The sequence below is a fragment of the Vidua macroura genome, chromosome 15 (genome assembly GCF_024509145.1).
Source record: "Vidua macroura isolate BioBank_ID:100142 chromosome 15, ASM2450914v1, whole genome shotgun sequence".
Classification (NCBI taxonomy): domain Eukaryota; kingdom Metazoa; phylum Chordata; class Aves; order Passeriformes; family Viduidae; genus Vidua; species Vidua macroura.
Genome location: NC_071585.1, coordinates 1908507 through 1926833, shown reverse-complemented (window position 1 = coordinate 1926833; position 18327 = coordinate 1908507). Strand labels below are relative to the sequence as shown.

General features: G+C 46.5%; 2 protein-coding genes across 3 annotated transcripts in view; one reads left to right on the top strand and one right to left on the bottom strand.

Moving 5' to 3' along the window:
- CTNNA1 (catenin alpha 1) overlaps positions 1 to 18327 on the bottom strand; it is a 117961-nt gene that overhangs the window by 43366 nt on the left and 56268 nt on the right. Inside the window, exons 8-9 of the mRNA XM_053990875.1 lie at positions 5042 to 5122; positions 4118 to 4270 (exon numbers count right to left, since the gene is read on the bottom strand). Coding sequence (XP_053846850.1) covers positions 4118 to 4270; positions 5042 to 5122 — 234 coding nt within the window. The remainder of the gene's footprint in view (positions 1 to 4117; positions 4271 to 5041; positions 5123 to 18327) is intronic.
- Positions 12515 to 15098, top strand: LRRTM2 (leucine rich repeat transmembrane neuronal 2). 2 transcript variants are annotated; one of them, XM_053990878.1, is made up of 2 exons: positions 12515 to 12898; positions 13683 to 15098. In XM_053990878.1, exons 1-2 carry the CDS (start codon positions 12869 to 12871, stop codon positions 14781 to 14783), a joined length of 1131 nt encoding a protein of 376 aa, XP_053846853.1. In that variant the 5' UTR covers positions 12515 to 12868; the 3' UTR covers positions 14784 to 15098. The 2 variants fall into 2 exon arrangements, with proteins under 2 accessions (XP_053846853.1, XP_053846852.1); XM_053990877.1 differs by having other exon boundaries at positions 13234 to 15098.

The window sequence follows — 18327 nt, the reverse complement described above, 5'->3', positions numbered from 1 at the left end:
GGTTCCAGAGGAAGAAGAGATCATTTGTTCTTTTTAAGGATTACAAACTCCAAATACATTCTCCAAAATATGCTTCAGCAAACAAACTGAAGGGTTTTAACCTGGACGCTCTCCCTATTTACCTTTTACTTCCTAATCTCTTAATGTCTGAAAAACTTTTCCATTAAAAATACACAGAGTTACACTGTGTCACAGTGTAACCAGAGACCAATTGACAAACTAATTTTTACTTTTCTAAAGCATTCAATAGCGTAGCAAAGGTTTCTGTTTAACATGTCTGGCTTTCTCCCTCTGCAGGAGCAGCCCAAGCATCCCCGGGGAGCGGCACAAAGGCAGCTCAGCACAAACTCTGCTCAAAGCCTGGCAGGGACAAAGAGCCAGCGTGGAGCTCGGTGACATCACTGCGGATGGGCACCACGCTGCAGGACAGCCCCGTCCTCCCTGGGAAGAAGTCACTCCAGGGATGCCAGGGCCAAGCTGTCCTTCCTCAAGAGCAAAGTCAGGTTGGAGAGCCAAGGCTGCCTCACCCAGCGGGAAAAAACACTGGAATGGAGTTAGCAGTTCACAGTCTGCAAATTGGGAAGACTTCCACAGTGAATTTAACTTTTTAAGTCAATTTAACTTTTTAATTCACTTTATAAGTGAATTTAACTTTTGTTAGGCTGGTTCCACAAATGCTGTCCTTTCTGTTATTCGTGTGTGTTACATTGAAATTGGCTTCTCAGTTCCTGAATTAAACTCTTTTAACCAAATCCAGCCAGAGTTAATGGTCTGTTAGCACAGAGCAATTTTGAAAGCTATCTTTGAAACGTATTATTCAACTGAGACAAGGCTCATTCTACTCTTTTACTGTTCTTCCCTTTTCAAAAGGGAGGATAAAAGGGTTAGGATTTTACTACATGGGAAACAAATTAGATGGGAGCCCTTTGGGATGCTCTTGGTATGGGTTCTCTGTAAGACACAGACCCAGCAGGCAAATCAGCTTTTTGTGGTTATTGCACCTTTTGGTCAAATTTGGCAGCCTGGACGTTAGGAACCACAAAAGCAGACAGTGCTGTGCTGCCAAGAAGGGAACATTTCAAAACGAAATTACCCAAATCATGTGCTTGCATCTCTTTATGGGTACTTGGAGGGCCCATAAACAGCTCTGCACTGCAGGAGCAAGCGCTCCCTGTGCTCAGCCAGGGCAAAACCAGCAGTGCCACTCCTGTCCAGCCAACACCTGCCAGAGTTTAGCAAGAAAAATGATATAAAGTAAATCTATCCCATTCTATATCTCTCAGGTGCTGGTTCACTGACTCCTCCAGCTCACAGACACAGGGGCATTAACCCAAGGTGCAAACCCTCCCAGCAATGCAGTGGGGACGTGCTGAGCTCCCCAGGGCAGAGCAGGATCTCCCTCACATTTCCTGCCCTCACTCAGCACCAAAGGGAAGGAAGGGCATGCTCCCCTCTACATCCAAACCACAGGAGCCTGTCAGGGCATGATACAGCACAGCTCCACTCAGTGCTGCAGCTGTTTGGGCACATTTGATGTCCTGAGTTGCCCAGCAGCACTTGTGAGGGCAGTTCTGATACTGCACACTCATCTCCCCTGAAAGCAGTGGAAGCAATCACTGCCCATCTCACCGGGCAAAACATCCTCAGCTCTGCTCTTACATAATCTTTTGCTGTTTCTCCTGAGTTTCCTGCCCAAGAGCAGAATCATGAGGGAACTGGCAAACATCCTTTTCCATTCTGGCAGAGGCACAAGGCATTTCAAATGCAACCCACCCCAACCCATCTTCCTGCACAGTGAATCTGACATCTCATACGACTCTGGTGGCTCTTCTGCCCCTCAGGACAAAGGGTCTGCAGGAGCACTGTTCCCTTCCGCCCAAGTTAAGTGGATATATTAATCCATCTCCATTCAGGGAAGAGGTTTATAAACCATCTACACCATGCCACTCTACAACTACAGTTACATTTCAGACAGCAAAAGTAATAACCAAGCCTTCAAAAAGCTGTTGGAGCAGCATATCATTTTAGCAGAAGCTCTTGATGTCAGTCAAAAATATTGCTGAATGTCTACTTTCAGGGGAATAGTCCTTGGAAGGCAAGAGAGTCTGGCTGTACAGAGGCTCTGGAAAACTCTGCAGCCTGGCATTTGCACACCAGGTAGGGCCAGGGCCAGTGAGGATGGAACTGTGGCTGCTCCAGTGGGACACGGCTCCCGAGGGGACAGGGAGAAAGGGCTCACCTGGCAAGGGCTGGGGAGAAACTCAGGGACAGAGCAGCACAATAATTTCTTTTTAATTATGCCAATAAATTCCACACATCTGCTGAGGAGGTAGCAGAACTCTGGCAGAAGAGGCACTGCTATTGTTACATGATTCAACTTCTCCTGTAAACAAGCCCTAAAAATAATTTTCAGGCTTGCAACATGAAGAAGGGAGCCTTTAGACCAAACCCACTTCAAAGTGTTCCCAAGGCTGTATCCTGCTGCCAAGGCAGGGCACAGCAGCTCTGCCTTCCTTCCACATACTGCTTTGCAGAACGTCAGTTACTTAAAATTTAGATTAGAATAACTTTGCAGCTTTAGGAGGACAGCATTGATGCTGAAACATGACAAGCCAAAAGAGAAAAATGGATGCCTTCAAGAAATTAAAAGATTTTCATTGCTTAGACAGCAGCTCTAAAGAGCTGGACAAACTTCATGCACCCTGGACTATGGGGCAGTTGCAAAGTGCACTCAGAACCCTACAAAAAATACATTGTGCAAATCAGAAGCTACTTGTACTGATGTCTGATCAGTCTTATTCTTGAGCAATTTAAATCTGCCCAGCTGAGTCAGTATTCCCCACAAGCCTTGGAGATACATGGACTCCACTATCAAACACAGAGACACTGAGAGAGCAGAACCACATGAAGCACCCTGGGACTGCTCCCGGGGAGAGCAGCCAAGCAGCCAGAGCCTCAAATCACGGAAGAGCACAGGAGGAGTTTTTGACACTTATTCCTAGTGGCATGTTTCCCCAACAATACCTATAGCTGTTTGTTCCGTGCCATTCAGCATCAGCTGGCACAGAACTCTCACACGACGGCGATGGCGAGGGCTCCAGAGTCCTGAGGTGGATCCATGAGCAGGGCAGGCTCTGCTGCTGCTCTCTGCAGACTCCACCATGGAAACCTGCTTCCCTCAGCAGGGCACGAACGACCCTGAAAGCAACTCCCTGACAGGAGCAGCAGCCAGGTGAGGGTCAGTCTCTTCTCCCAGGTAATGAGTAAGAGGACAAGAGGGAACAGCCTCAGGCTGGGCCAGGGCAGGCTCAGGGTGGACAGCAGCAGGAATTTCCCCATGGAAAGGGGGGTCAGGGATTGGGAGGAGCTGCCCAGGGAGGTTTGGAGTGCCCATCCCTGGAGGTGTTCTGGATAGGACTGAAGGTGGCACTGAGTGCTCTGGGCTGGGGACAAGGAGGGGATCAGGCACAGCTTGGACTCAATGGGCTGGGAGGGATTTTCCAACCTCAGTGATCCTGGGATTCCAGTTAAGAAGGTGGTACCATTTAATCTGGTTGGTACCATTTAATCTGGTTTTCTCCCCAGTCAGAGCTCTGCTCTGCAGTTCCACCAGCTGGAGAGCCTTTGGGTTTCCCTTACAGAGGGGTGGCAGGGATCAGTTGTGCTGTCACTCCAAGTGTTCTGTTTGCTCTTCACACATACACGAGCAGCTCTTCATTCTGAAAGCCTTCACACAAAAAGCCTGTTTATATTCAGTGGGATTTTACTGGAAATAAAAACCCTCCAGGCTTCAAAGCAATGGGTCAAACTGTCCAGCAGGACAATCGTGCCCTGGTTTCCCTTACTCTAACTGACCACCTCTAAGTAACAAAACCTTTATCATATACTCACATTGTAATATCCACAACTACACGGGTTATTTAACAGCTTCTTTTGATAAGCTTACATTTTCAATTATTTAAATATTAAATCATGTCTAAATTCATTCAAATAAAATTTTAAAAGGAAATTTATTACAGAATTTGCTTTATGCTTCAACAGAATTGAAAAACCTGTTTTGCCTAGTCTTGCCTTAATTTAACTAGCAACAATTAAATTTTAATTTGTACCATCTTACCTCAATCAATTTGTTGGCATGTTCACGGAAAACCTGGGCATATTCTTTAACTTCTTTTTCATTCCCATTCTTGGCAGCTTCAATCAATACTAAAAGAGGAACATTTGTTTCCAGAAAAGAGTCTGAAACATGGTCCATAACAGCTTTGCGGAGCTAAAATAAAAATAAAAGAATGAGTTATTCTTCAGTAGTGTTCCACTGCTGTTTCCCTCTTACTGTATTAATACGTACAGCTTAAACTACTTTTGTCATTGATCCTTTTTCCTTTGTGTGACCATGGCTTTCCCTGCACTAAGTCTTGTCTACACACTTTTTGCTTCAATTTAAATTAAATCTCCTTAAAAAATGGATTAGTTATAGAAGTGCAAGTCACCAGTTTGGCCACAACTATTGATTTAGCAGCTCATATTGGTTTTGTCTGAGTAAATTTGCTGCTTTCCCTCAGCTGATTAAACAACACACTGATTTAGCTTTTTATTTTTGTGCTAGAATAAAAACATTTTTCAACAAACCTGATCCATATTCTCACTTACTCAAAAACGGGAATATATTGCTTTAAAACAGACAAAAGGCTGATGCTACATAAAGATAGTTCTCAAATAAAATAGGTTGAGATGAACACAACTAGAATTATAAAGTATCACTGATTATCTTCAAAGTCCATCAAGTGAAAGTTGTTTTTTGGGGGGCTTTGGTTGGCTTTTTTAATCTCTCTTGCCATGAGGATGATTAAGACTCCAACATCTGTAGCACAGTTAATAGGGAATTAACAGAGAATTACATTCCCATCCCATGCTTCCCACTGGAAGCTTCTGGCCTTTAATTCACTGAAGACAGGCCAGCAAACTGACTGCCACTAGAAACAAATCCATGCAGCACTGCACTCATGTGTCTCAGCCAGCACCATCTCTGACCATTCCTTACCTGCCTGCGCAGGTCTCTGGTCTTCTTGGTCATTTTATCAATGGCAGAGTTCAGGGCATCACTTCTTTCCTTGCGGCCAGCCTGAAAAGCAGCAGACAAAGAGGTCAACAGGTACTCAGGGTCTCCAAGTGAAACCAGTTGTTATTCATTTCAAGTATACGATAAGCTTCTGTTTCTAATTTTGAGGTTTGTGGAGTGACTCTGCACACAGGCAGTAGAGTCTCCACCTCCCCGATACGGCAGTCACTGCTCCCTGCACACCCCACCCAAGGGATCACACTACACTGCTCCTGAGCAGGCAGCCAAAAGCCCAGACTCAAAAGTCAAATCCTTATAAACCATTTGTTGGGTAAGAAATTCAACATTTCAGGTGAGTCTCCAGGCCCACACATGGGGAGCTGCCAAGGTTTGATCCAGCACGTTTCGCCTGAGCCCTGTTGTTAGACAGGCCAAAGGGCCAGGCAGCAGGGGCAGCTTCCCTTTTCCATCAGACACTGGGTCAAAAATATCCTCATTCCTATCAAAGTAAGAGTCAGATAAGACAGTGGTGGTCATCTGGTTTTTCTGGGAGTTTTTTCTCTTTAATATAGCTTATATTAGGGTTTCAAAACACACTTTATTCAACTACAATCCAATTTCTGAAGTCCTAAGCCACAATCAATATAATTATCCAGTTGAGAAGAAAAACCATTTAGCAGTGCTGCAGTGAGTGTATGCCAGGTATCAATTCTCCAGGTGACAGGCTGGTGTGAAATATCTGGATGAACAGCCTTGAATCTAAAACATCAAGTCCACTCTACAGCAGAAATAAAAAATGGAGGGGAGGGAGTTAGGATGTTGTAATGTCATTATAGTGTAATGAATTATTGAAGATTTGTCACCGCCATGATCAAGTTATTTGATTCTCATCACAAAAGGTAACTGAAAAGTGACTGGAGCTAAACCCAGGAGCTTGTTGTGACACTGCCAAACCTGCAGCAGCCCCGGCACTGGCCTCTTCTTTGTTCTATATTCAAAAATCAAAGCTGAAGGCTCTAAATAAAGTGAAGATTAATGCACTGATTTACCCAACACTTTGCTGTTGCCCTGCTCAGGGGATATGACAGACGAGACGCCCTGAGCAATGGCTCTGCCCCTGGCATGCTGGTGGCAGCAGGCAGGGCTGGCACCTGTGGGGGACAGCGGGACAGTGACCCCAGAAGCTGCCACCAGGCACTGTCCCAGCCACAAGCTGCCCTGAGACACCAACCTGCAGCGGCAGCTGCTTCCCCTCCTGATGTTTCACCCCGGCAACGTGACCATTTTACTGAACCCACAGCACCCTCCCCACACACTGGGATTTTTCCCAGGAATATGTTTGGATCTAAGATATATGCTCATCTATTATGCAGAAAGCCAAACATTCAGCTGTTCCAAGAAGTGCCATTTTACTTCTCCCCGGGTGCTCCCACATTACCATTTTAACAAGAAGCAGGAGCAGGGATTTGAGGCGATACCACCCATCAATTCCACTTTGCTGTCCCTGGCTTCACAGCCCACAACAGCCTTTTGGATGAGAGGAAAGCCAAGAGATGGCCTCCACTAATGGACCACTATGCAAAACACCCCAACAAAGCACATTACAGCCTGAACAGCACTGATTTCTCACTGCTGATCCGTTCCTATGAAACTACATCATGTCCTAGCACAGAAAGAGCTGTAGAATCCAGCCCCACTAGATTTTAGGAATGCAGCTCCAGTTTATTTCCACCTTGCTGGCATGCAGAAGTTTTAGCACAGAAGCTTATCAAAAGCCTGACTAGAATTTACTTCAGAAGGCTGCAAGATAAAGTACCCTGCTAATTTAGCTCTGGTGATTTAGCACGTGGAGTCACTAACTGGGATCCTTTGTTAGGGCTGAATGGCGGCAGAGCAGGACAGACCCAGGACACCTCAGTGGATACACACACCCTGCTGCCACTGACATCTTAAACCATCACAGCCAACTCCAGCCAAGGTCCTGGAGACAACAATGTTGAGTTTTGCCCAGCTGAAGTTTCCTGACCTTTTTTTCCCCCTGCATAATATACACTGTGTTTCCCTGCCCCATAAACACTGTGGGGCCAACCAAACCCCATTAGACCTGGTGGAACACATGAAGGCGTGCACAGCCCATGGCAGCACAAACCCTCCTGGGCACAGAAACATGCTGAGGATCACCCCTGACCACAGCACTGTCACTTTGTCCAGGCTGCCACGCATGTTGGGAATTTTACCCATTCGTTCCACCCTACAGTTCAAAAGTCCTGTTTGAGCTGGGCTCCCTCTCTCAAGTAATAAATCATGTTTTAAAGGCTCCAAGTGCCAGTTTAACTCTTCTGGGTAATTTGTTCCACTACTCAATTAGCCTGACCATTAAAAACTGGTCCTCATGTCTAGTGTGAACCTTCACTGAGGAGCCAGCTAATGACCCGGCAGCACAAGGCAGCCCAGCCAGCAGCTCCTGCTATCCACAGGATTAGGAGGACTCACAAGAGTGAAGCCCAAATATTCAGATTTCTAATAGGATTTTTAGATATTCAGCACAAAACTCTGCTGAGGGAATCACAAACCCTGCAGCCAGCAAGTAGCTAATAGATTCAGTAGATTTAATAGGGTCATGATGACCATGTCAATCATTCTGCAGTACGATATCCAAACTCTACCAGTATCATGGATAATAAATTTAGCCACGGTGCAAATTTACTTTAAATCAGATCTTTATCAAAGGGGATAGAATTGATGTTAAAAATCACTCATTTCCCCCAATCCCATCATCTCTGCTCTTCCCCCACCATTGCTGCCCCGCTTGCAGAGCTCCACAAGCATTCCCTGTCACATCCCTGCAGTCCCAGCTCACACCACCATCCCCAGAGGGGACTCTTAATCCTCAAAGCAAAGAAAGTGGATTTGTACACAGGGAGGGGGGCAGAATCACCATTTCTGTCACAAAGCCTTCCTGCTGTAGGTGTGCCATCTGAATTCAGACAAGCAAAAGACAGACCCTTTTCCTATAGCTATGGAGGTTAAAATCTAATCCCGACTGATTTATAGAGGTACAGGAGCACGGTGGTGCTGGTGCATTCCACCAGGATCAACAGAGCATGTGCTGTAACCAGCTACTCAAAGATGTGTTTTTGTAGCTAAATATCACAAACATCTGCTGCTAATCTTAAAGGTTCATCATCAGTTTGGGTTCAGCTGAGCCCACAGAGGTATTGAGGGACACAGTGCCTCCTGCCCAGCACCAACTCACACCATCCCTGCAGAGCCCACCATGTCCCCTCCCCAAATCATCACCCAGATGTAAGCCAGATGTGCCACCTCTGAGAGCCACCACCGTCCCACCTGCCACCCCTCACACAACCACCAAAAAGGATGGTTGGAGAGAGGTTTCTGCTTCAGGTGTCCGGGAATTGACTTCTGGGCTGTCAGTACAACAGGCAGCATCCTGGTTAAGGACTGGGGCTGAACAAGTTATGAGTGAGTGCTTGGCACACCTTCCTGTGGGCAGTGTGTCACTGTGTGTCACAGTGTGTCACTGTGCCACCTACAAGCTCTGCTGCCAGGGGACACAGGACATCAGGGCTTAGGTGCATTTTGTCCCACGCTTGGTTTTCCTTGCCACCCAGCCTAATTCCATGTCTACAGCGGACAGCCATGCACAGCCCTCCATCACTGTGACAGCAGGGCTGCCAACCAATTCCAGCTAGAACAGGGCTGATTCAAGGCCAGGCAGTGTGAGCACTGAGGCGTGACCCACACGAATTCCAGCAGTGTTTTCACATCCAAGGTCTGCTAGGAGGAAGCAGGACTGTGCCCTGGCTTGCAGCAGGAGGAGTCTCCTGCAGCCAGCCCACAGCTCAGCAGAGCAAATGGGCTGCATGGCATCGTCCAGGCTTCAGCAAGAACCTGAGTGACAATAAAGCTGCCTGCACTGTCCCCCTGCCCAGCGGGCCATGCCACAGCACTGCCACCCTGACATCCCTCCCCATGGCCAGGCTGCACCACAGAAAGGGGAAGGGTGGCTCCTGCACTCACCCTGGCACAAGGAGGAATTACAACCAGTGCCAGGTGCAGAGAACTGCCAGACAGGGAGGTGACAGCCACCGCGCTATGCCACCACACGTGCCCTTTGCTCCCATGAAGACAAGGACACCCAACCTTCAGTGTCCATCCCTCCCACTGCCCTGCCCCAAAGGACTCTGCAGTTGGCCTGAAGCCCTGGGCACGACTCTGCTGCTGGGTCACCTCCACCATGCCTTTGTCCCAGGTGTCCCCTCCTAGGGCTCAGTGCTTCCATGGCAGCAAATCCAAGTGACAGAACGCACACAGTGACACAGCCACATGTCCCTGCTCACCTCCTGCCTCACAGCCCTGTGACACAGCACAAACACAACCTTCTGGCAAAAAAGCAGCAAATCCTCCCATGGTCCCCAAGGTGCTAACGCCCAGCAACAATTCCCACGGCCACTCCTGCAGGCAGAAGGGTGAGCTGGCTGCTGTGCAGTGCCACACACGTGGCTGCCTGTCCTGCCTGCTGCAGTCTCAGCTGCAGCTCCTGGGCTTGCACCCTCCAGGCCCCCAGCACAGCAAAGTCACGCAGCCCCCACGTCTCCATCCAGTAAAATTAGCTTGTATGTTGTTCTTAATAGACTAGGAAGGCTTCCACAAGATGTCAGCCTAACTAAATGACAACGCTCGCCTCAGGGTGCAATTCTACTTTCCCAGCACATGGGTTTAGCAGGAAAACCAGTTGTGCTGCTACTCCAGGAGCGGGGTAGGTGAGAAGCCCTCAAAAGGGTTATCTGGTCCTAGCAAGCTTATTCCTGCCAATTTCCCTGTCCACATCGCATATGAGGCTTCAGGCTGCCATAAAGTTCCTGCTGTGGCAGAAGTGCCCAGGTAGAATCAGACATGGTTTTTCATGCTGGGCAATGAGTATTCAGACTCAGAAGAAATGCATTTGCATGAGTTTTCAGGGGTTTTATTCCCAGTCTGTTGCACCCTGACACCCACAGCAGCTCCCAAGGAACAATGTGAATGTTACTGCAGTGTTCCAGACTTCGGAGACTGAGATGCACACTTGTGGTAATAACTGTTATTTCACAGCAAGTGCACATAAAAACATGTTTTGCTAAGAAAAGCGCCCATAAAGTTCGTGTTAACAGTTTCCTAAACAGGAAACTCGCTGGCAAGGTGCTAAATAGCCCTTGTTTGGTTAAGGGCCAAAGAATGGAGAGCTTCAGAAAAGGAGCAACTCACCGTATTTGAACATTAACTCTTAACTCTGTGCCAAATTACACAATCTTAACGTGGGAGGAACCTACCAGCAGATATTGATTAAAAAAAGCAAAATGTTTCCAACGATACCTAATGTCAGCCTCCTGGTAAAAGGGAAAGAGGCAGCACAGGGGAGGGCTAACAGTTGACCTTAAATTACACCCTTTGGAAAGCTGTTGTTAAATGTTATGGTAACATATTGAAATGTTATTAGAATTCAAATCAACACCCTGGATCAGGTGTTGCACAGAGCTGCTCCAAGAACCTTCCGCAGGTGCTGCAGAGCCGCGGTTCCGTCGGACAGCTGGAGCTGAGCCTGAGCTCTTTGTACCCTGAACATTAAACAAGAAGAATCACTTTAAATAGGTTTATGTAATTTCTTTGCATGGATTTCTTTTACACTGGAGCAAATGTGAAAACATTTACTATGGCAAAGCAATTTAAGAAATTTATCTAACATTTCCTGATTTGCTTAATCATTAAAGACAGTTACTTTCCTGATGGTTTCAGGGTAGGGTGTATTTGTTTTGCTTTAGCTTTTTTTAAGGTTTTTGAAATTTTATTCTTGTGCGTTCACGCTCTCCATCCCTTTACTTTCCATTCAGTGCTCCCCTTGAGTCTGCCCATCCCAGAAAGGAAGCACCACAGGCAGTGTCACCATTCCACCACAGGACAGCCAAGGGCGAAGCAGAGAACAGCAGGTCTTAGTTTAAGCAAGGACCTCCAAGGAACCAAAGCAAGGAACCAACACGTAATAACAAAGGTAAACAGCCATTTTATTTTAAACCCTTCTTTTGGCACAATTCATCTTGCTCCATCATCATGGGAAATTTGTTATTCTCAGCTCATTCCAGATCTTGGAGGTTAGAGGTGATACCTCGCTGCTACACAACAAACATTTTCAAGTGCCTCCTCTACATTATTGCTTTATATCTCAAGGAGAAAATAAAAAAAAAGCTTATCCAATTGCCTGGAACAGGAAACCAGTATCCCCCTGCTGCACCCACATCGAGCTATGACCAGAGCAGTGGCTCCAAAGGCTTTACCTGCACATGCATCTTAAAAACATATAAAAATATCAATTGAATCTGGTCATTTACCTTTCAGTACCAGCTGTCCCAGAGGAGAGTATATATACTCTGAATAACGGGGCAATGAACCTTTAAAGCAAGCAAACAGCCCTAAGAGCCCACTGTCCTCCTCCTGGCTGTGTGTGCACGCTCCGGCGGGGCTGGAGAGCACACACAGCTCTGCAGGGGCACAGCTCTGCAGCCCTAAACCACAGGCTAACTGTTACAGACCCATCCTGCAGCCAGGGGCTCCTGGAGGTGCTGTCCCCCCTCTCTGAGGGGACACACAGCAGCCGGACATTGTGGGTGACCACAAGGAAGCCCTCGCACAGCTCTGAGCCCCGACTGGTAATGCCAATCTCATAATTTCCACCCTGCACTCCAGTGCCCAGGAAAAAGCAAGTATAAAAGCCACCATTTGGGAGGAGAAAATAGATTTTCTAGTTTCATAACTGCACACTGTCAAGCTGGATTCCAATTAAATTTTTCCTGTGCCCTAACGCAAGCTTTGCTTTATCCAGAAATTTCTCCTGGCTTGAAGCGCTTGCTCCTGTGCCCTGCTCCCAGGCTGTACTTCCTGACACTCCAGCTCCAGCTCCACCACTGCTCTCTGCACTTCTGCAGGGACCACAGTCGCACACAGCTGTCACACAGAGCTCTGAGCTGCCCAGTCTCTCTCACCTCCATGAAAGCCGGTGCTGACCAGCATCCTCTATTCAAACTCTGCGCATTCTGCATCTAAAAGTTCCTTTCATGCAGGGAGATTTAACAGAAAAGTGGGAGCAGGCAGCACTCAGGCACTTCCATCTGCAGCTCTGCGCTGCTTTTAACCCCAGCTGAGCAGAGCCGGCGCAGATGTGGGGGGAGCAGGTGCTGCGAGTCCCTCCTGCTCCGTCTGTCCTGGGGACGAAGGACTCCTGCCGCTGGATTTTCCCCCCTCTATCAGTGGTCTTTAACACGATCACAGCATGCAGCACAATGCTTTAAAACAGCAAAGCTTCTGGAAAACCCAAACAAAAGGAACGTCACCAGGTGACGTCAGCCTATATAGAGCCCTGTGTGGTCGCAGCGCATAAGCAAATCCATTCTTGTACCGCTTCCCTGAAAAGCTTTTCAGTAAATGCACTCATGCTACTACAGGAGCTTCTCTCAGCAATAAGCCACCCATCTGCCATCAACAAGTTAGGACTAAAGGAAGCCACAGCTGCGGAAAAGGAAAACGTGAGCTTCAATTAACCAGCTGAGCAGCCACGGAGGACGAAAACTTGTATTAAGATTTAAAAATTGCGGACCTGTCAGAGAAGATCAAGGCAGCAATTTCAAAAGGAATATTCCAAGAGAGCATCGTGGATTTTGCACTAATATCAAAGGACACTAAACCCAGTCAATTATTCAAGGCTGTCTTACATTAGAGCCTTTCACAGACTCACGGCGTTGAGTCTCAAACTACGACTGAATGCACCCTCCAATGTACTCAAAAGAATGGGTAAGTTCCTGCGTTTCTCTGTTCCTTGTATAATGAATGACAGCTCTGCTTTAAAGGAGCAGTTAAGATGCTAAAGCTGATTGCTCTGCACTGAACCTTATGAAAAAAATGTTTTCCGATAGCGCCACTGTAACCCTCCGTAATCGAGATAAAGCCTCCTCCTAAGTGTAATGTCCAAGTATTCGGTTTGTCGTAGTAAGTTGTTTCTTGCATTTAGAATTAGCTTGTTGGAAATGCATGGCAATGTTATCTGCAGTGAAATCTTCCACTGTGATATTCCAAGTGTACTGATAAGGCTATCCTATCTTGTTGTTTTCCTAAATTATATTCTGCAGGCTTACATTTCAAGTGGCCATTAGGGGCTCGTATGCTGGCAGCACTATATGCAATGAGTATGGTTTTAAAAATGCTGCCTGCCTTGGGCATGGCTTGTCCACCAAAATGTCGCTGTGAGAAGCTGCTCTTTTACTGTGACTCTCAGGGGTTTCACTCAGTGCCAAACACCACTGAAAAGGGCTCGCTAGGTTTGTCACTGAGGCACAATTATATTTCTGAACTTGAAAGGGATCAATTTGCAAGCTTCAGTCAACTTACTTGGCTTCACTTAGATCATAATCAAATTGCAACAGTCAGAGAAGATTCTTTTCAAGGACTGTATAAACTTAAGGAATTAGTCTTAAGTTCCAACAAAATCTTTCATTTGCCAAACACAACTTTTAGCCAGCTGCTTAACCTGCAGAATTTGGACCTCTCTTTTAATCAGTTATCCTCTCTGCACCCCGAGCTCTTCTACGGCCTTCGCAAGCTACAGACCTTGCACTTGCGATCCAACTCCCTGCGGACCATCCCGGTCCGCCTGTTCTGGGACTGTCGTAGCCTGGAATTCCTGGATTTGAGCACAAACCGCTTACGAAGTTTGGCTCGCAATGGATTTGCGGGATTAATCAAGCTGAGGGAGCTGCACCTAGAGCACAACCAGCTGACAAAGATTAATTTTGCTCACTTCCTCCGGCTGAGCAGCCTGCACACACTCTTCTTGCAGTGGAACAAAATTAGCAACTTGACATGTGGGATGGAGTGGACCTGGGGCACCTTAGCAAAGCTCGATTTGACTGGAAACGAAATCAAAGCCATCGACCTCACCGTCTTTGAAACTATGCCTAACCTTAAAACCCTCCTCATGGATAACAACAAGCTCACCACTCTGGATTCCAAGATCCTGAGCTCGCTGACATCCCTCACCACCGTGGGCCTCTCCGGCAATCTGTGGGAATGCAGCCCAAAGATCTGCGCTTTGGCCACATGGTTGAGTGGCTTCCAAGGTCGGTGGGAGCACTCCATCCTCTGCCACAGCCCCGACCACACCCAGGGAGAGGATATTCTGGATGCAGTGTATGGTTTTCAGCTTTGCTGGAATTTATCAACTGTGGTTACCCCCGTGGCTACGACGTCGTACACAGCTCCAACTACCGAGTACACGAAAAGAATAAGCTCTTCTCATTTCCATGTGGGAGACAAAGAGATTCCAACTACGGCAGGCATGGTCGTTACCACCGAAGAACAGTTCCCTGAGCCAAACAATGCCATCTTCACGCAGAGGGTAATTACAGGAACAATGGCTTTATTGTTTTCTTTCTTTTTTATCATTTTTATAGTGTTCATCTCCAGGAAGTGCTGCCCTCCCACACTAAGAAGAATTAGGCAGTGCTCAATGATTCAAAACCACAGGCAGCTCCGATCCCAAACGCGGCTGCATATGGCCAACATGTCAGACCAAGGACCCTATAATGAGTACGAACCCACCCACGAAGGACCCTTCATCATCATCAATGGCTACGGACAGTGCAAGTGCCAGCAGCTGCCCTATAAAGAATGTGAAGTATAATACCTACAGCCCATCACAAAGTAAATCAGATAAGTAACCTACTTGAAAATTGTAGGGACCTACATCAGATTCTAATTTTTACAAATATTGACATAAAGCCTAATTTTCCAAGCTACTTAATGGAAACATTGTTTATGGAGTGGTGCAGTATTTTTAAGTTTTTTAAAAAATAAATCCATAATATTTTCAGTGTTAAAGAAGCAATGATTACATTCAACTTGCACTCCTAATGTTTAAAAGTCTAAAGAGATGCTCACCTCAAAGTATGTAAAATGTTTCATGTTATGTAATTATATGACTGTGTGTAAACATTTATACCCGAGTCTCCATATTCTACTTTTTCTACTGCAAACAGTCTTAGGGGAAGGAGACTGGATATCTGGGCAGGGATCTGTGGGGGACGTGCGCTCCGTTTGTTCCACTGCAGCTGGAGGATCCCAAACACTGCAGCTGGCTCTGGGCACTTTAAGGGCAGCCCGGGAGGAAGATTTTCCTCCTCTGAGCATTTCACTCCAGTAAGAGAAGGGAGGGAAAACAAAAGAAAAAAAAAAAAAAAAAAAAAAGAGGAACAAAGGTCCAGGTGGGAATTTCAGTGCATTGGGGTGAATTTATCTGAAATACAGTTTTGCTCTGTGCATGTTCATGGCTTGGTTTGCTGAAAGCAACAGCAGGCACAGAAAGGAGCAGTTCACACAGCACACACACGGACACACAGTCCCAGGCAGGATGTGCACACACACACAGGGCCACACAGCCCTGGGCAGAACCAGGCACACACACATGGGAGAAGGACAGGCACACACAGATGGACACACAGCCCCAAGCAGGATGGGCACACACACACACACACACAGACAGATGGACACACAGCCCCAAGCAGGATGGGCACACACGCAGCCCTGGGCAGGATGGGCACACACGCAGCCGGGCACACAGCCCCGGCAGGATGGGTGTATACATACACACAGGGACACACACACACAGAGCTCCAGGCAGGATGGGCAGACACACAGTCCCAAGCAGGATGGGTACGCCTCCAGGAACAGGATGGGCACACACACACACACACACACACACACAGGAGCAGGATGGGCACACAGCCCCAAGCAGGATGGGGACACACGCACACACAGAGCTCGAGGCAGGATGGGCACACACCCCCCCAGGAGCAGGACAGCCCTCTGTGTGTCCCCAGATTGGCACTGCAGCTTCTTTAGAGAGGCTCAGCATGCTGAGATTGATTGGAAATATTAAGTACATTCAGTCCTCGGCTCCCTGGTTTCACTTGATGATGCTTTTCATGAATTCAAGCTAATTACTTAATGATGATGAACAAACAGCATTTCAGCACCTTTTCATGTGTAAATACCCTTAATGCAAGGTTCTCTTAATTAAAAGCAAATATCAACAGCAAGGTTAAGGAGAAGAGGGAAGGAAGAAAGGAAGGAAGGAAGAAGCCTCTCTTTGTCCCCCTGCTGCCCCCCCCAGCTGAGGCTTCCTCTGGCTGGGAAGCTATTTTCATGCACTAACTCCACTGGTTTCTCTGGAGACAGAACAAGCCCCTGTAATATAAGCTCTCACTTGTCCTCCTCTTCCAAAATTCAAGATAAAAAAAGATCCCTTCTGATAAGTTAGGAGAATATGATTAGTTTATAGAATAGTTCACTGAAAAATGTTTTGTTTGTTACTCAATATGGGACAGAATCTAAACTAGTATGACTTTTTAAAAAATCATCTATAAATATATACACACACACCTCATTCTAAGGGGTAATTTGGTTTCTTTAGCCAGAAGTACCATATTGCTATTTATACTCTATTATGGAATTATATGTAAATATTTGCAGATCTATGCAGTGATGGTGGTACTCAGATGCCACGAGGGTGGGGGGGTGGGGGGGTCTGCAAAGGATTACATTATTTTTAAGTCAACTGCTCAAATATTGTACACATTCTAACCAAAGCTAAAAGATTCAGAGGGATGGAAAATTATTTTATATATATATACATGTATGTAAAACTAAAAAATGTGTTGTGTTCAATGCTGCAGTGTTAAACAATTACCAGCACACCCCGATGAAGAAACAAAATTCCTCACAGTGTTGCCATACTTTGACCAAATCCATAATTACAGTATGCTAATTGTGATGTACTAAACTATCATGCAAACTTTTTAAACAGAAAAACCACTGCACAAAAATCTGTTTGCTATTTCACTTTGCTTTTCTCTCTGTATTACCACTTAGTGAGGTATTTAGGGTGCAATTATACAACAGTTTGATGTTTTCTTGTGAGATGAACATGTCCAAGGCAATTATAGCAAGATAAGTAACTTCTCTTAAGATTTTACATAAAGGTTTTTCAATTGCTGATTTTAAAGACCTAATTTGCATCATTTTACTTTTACATACAGTGCCCTTAATATAAAACCAATGTTTTGTTTACTTCCCTTGACTCTGTACTTAATGGAAGAGATGATCCAGTGAAGCCTAATGGATTTCCATAGAGATATCTTTGAACTCTTGTTACTGTTAATACTAAGATGAGTCCATTTACACCTGTTCTGGGAAATTAACTACTGCTTTTAACTGACTATAAAAAATCCTGCGGGGTAGGTGGACAAAGAGCAGATATTCTGGATGATTAAATCCCACATGAGGCAGAAGGCCAGAGCTAAACTGGGAAACACAAACACATATTGGTCCCCAAGGGTACTTAGCTGACTGTAGGAAGATTTGCTTTGCTCCTTCCCATAACTAAGTGCTCACAGCTCTCCCGAGGCGCAGGATGCTGCTCTAGGAGCAGGTGAGTGAGCACTGAGGGGGCATCACTGTCCCTCACCCTGCACTGGCTGGCACAGGCCAGCTCTAGGAGCCTGGGGAGGAGGCACTTGGGGATGACTTCCACCTACAGCTGCAGGGTACCAGCACAGACAAAGTTATCACTGAGCTTGTTAATTATCCTGGCAACCAAATAATTTAGCTGAGCTGCCATCCCCAATCAGATGTCACCATTGAACTTTGACAGCCTCAGCTGTGTTTGCAGGAAGCAATCCCAGATACTCTGGCTATCAGACAGTTCAAGGGGTACCACCTCTCAGTCTTCCATACAGGAAAAAGAAGAGGCTGCTTGATGAGGAGCTGAGGTTCCTCCAGAGGAGGTGCTTTCCCAACAGCCCAGCTCTGTCCCACTCCATCTTTGTGAGCTTTTAATTTCACCCCAGAAGAGCAAAGACAGATGCTCCAGCAATGCTGCATTCAACCCTCTTCTCCATCCCTGCCTCTCACAGTGATTTTCCAAGCACTAAAGCACCATTCCAGTGCCCCTCCAGGCAAACCCACCCAGGCACCCAAGTTTCCATTGGTCCTGAGGTGCTTGGCTTGCAGACAGCAGAGCAGGAGGCCAGCAGGCACAGCCCAGCACCGTTCCTGTTCCCTCTCCGTACTCCACACTAATCCACAGCCAGTCTCCCAAATGCTGTGGTTTATGTCTGCTATTTCCAAACCCATTTGTTGCCAGGTTCCAGGCATAAGCAAAGCAATTC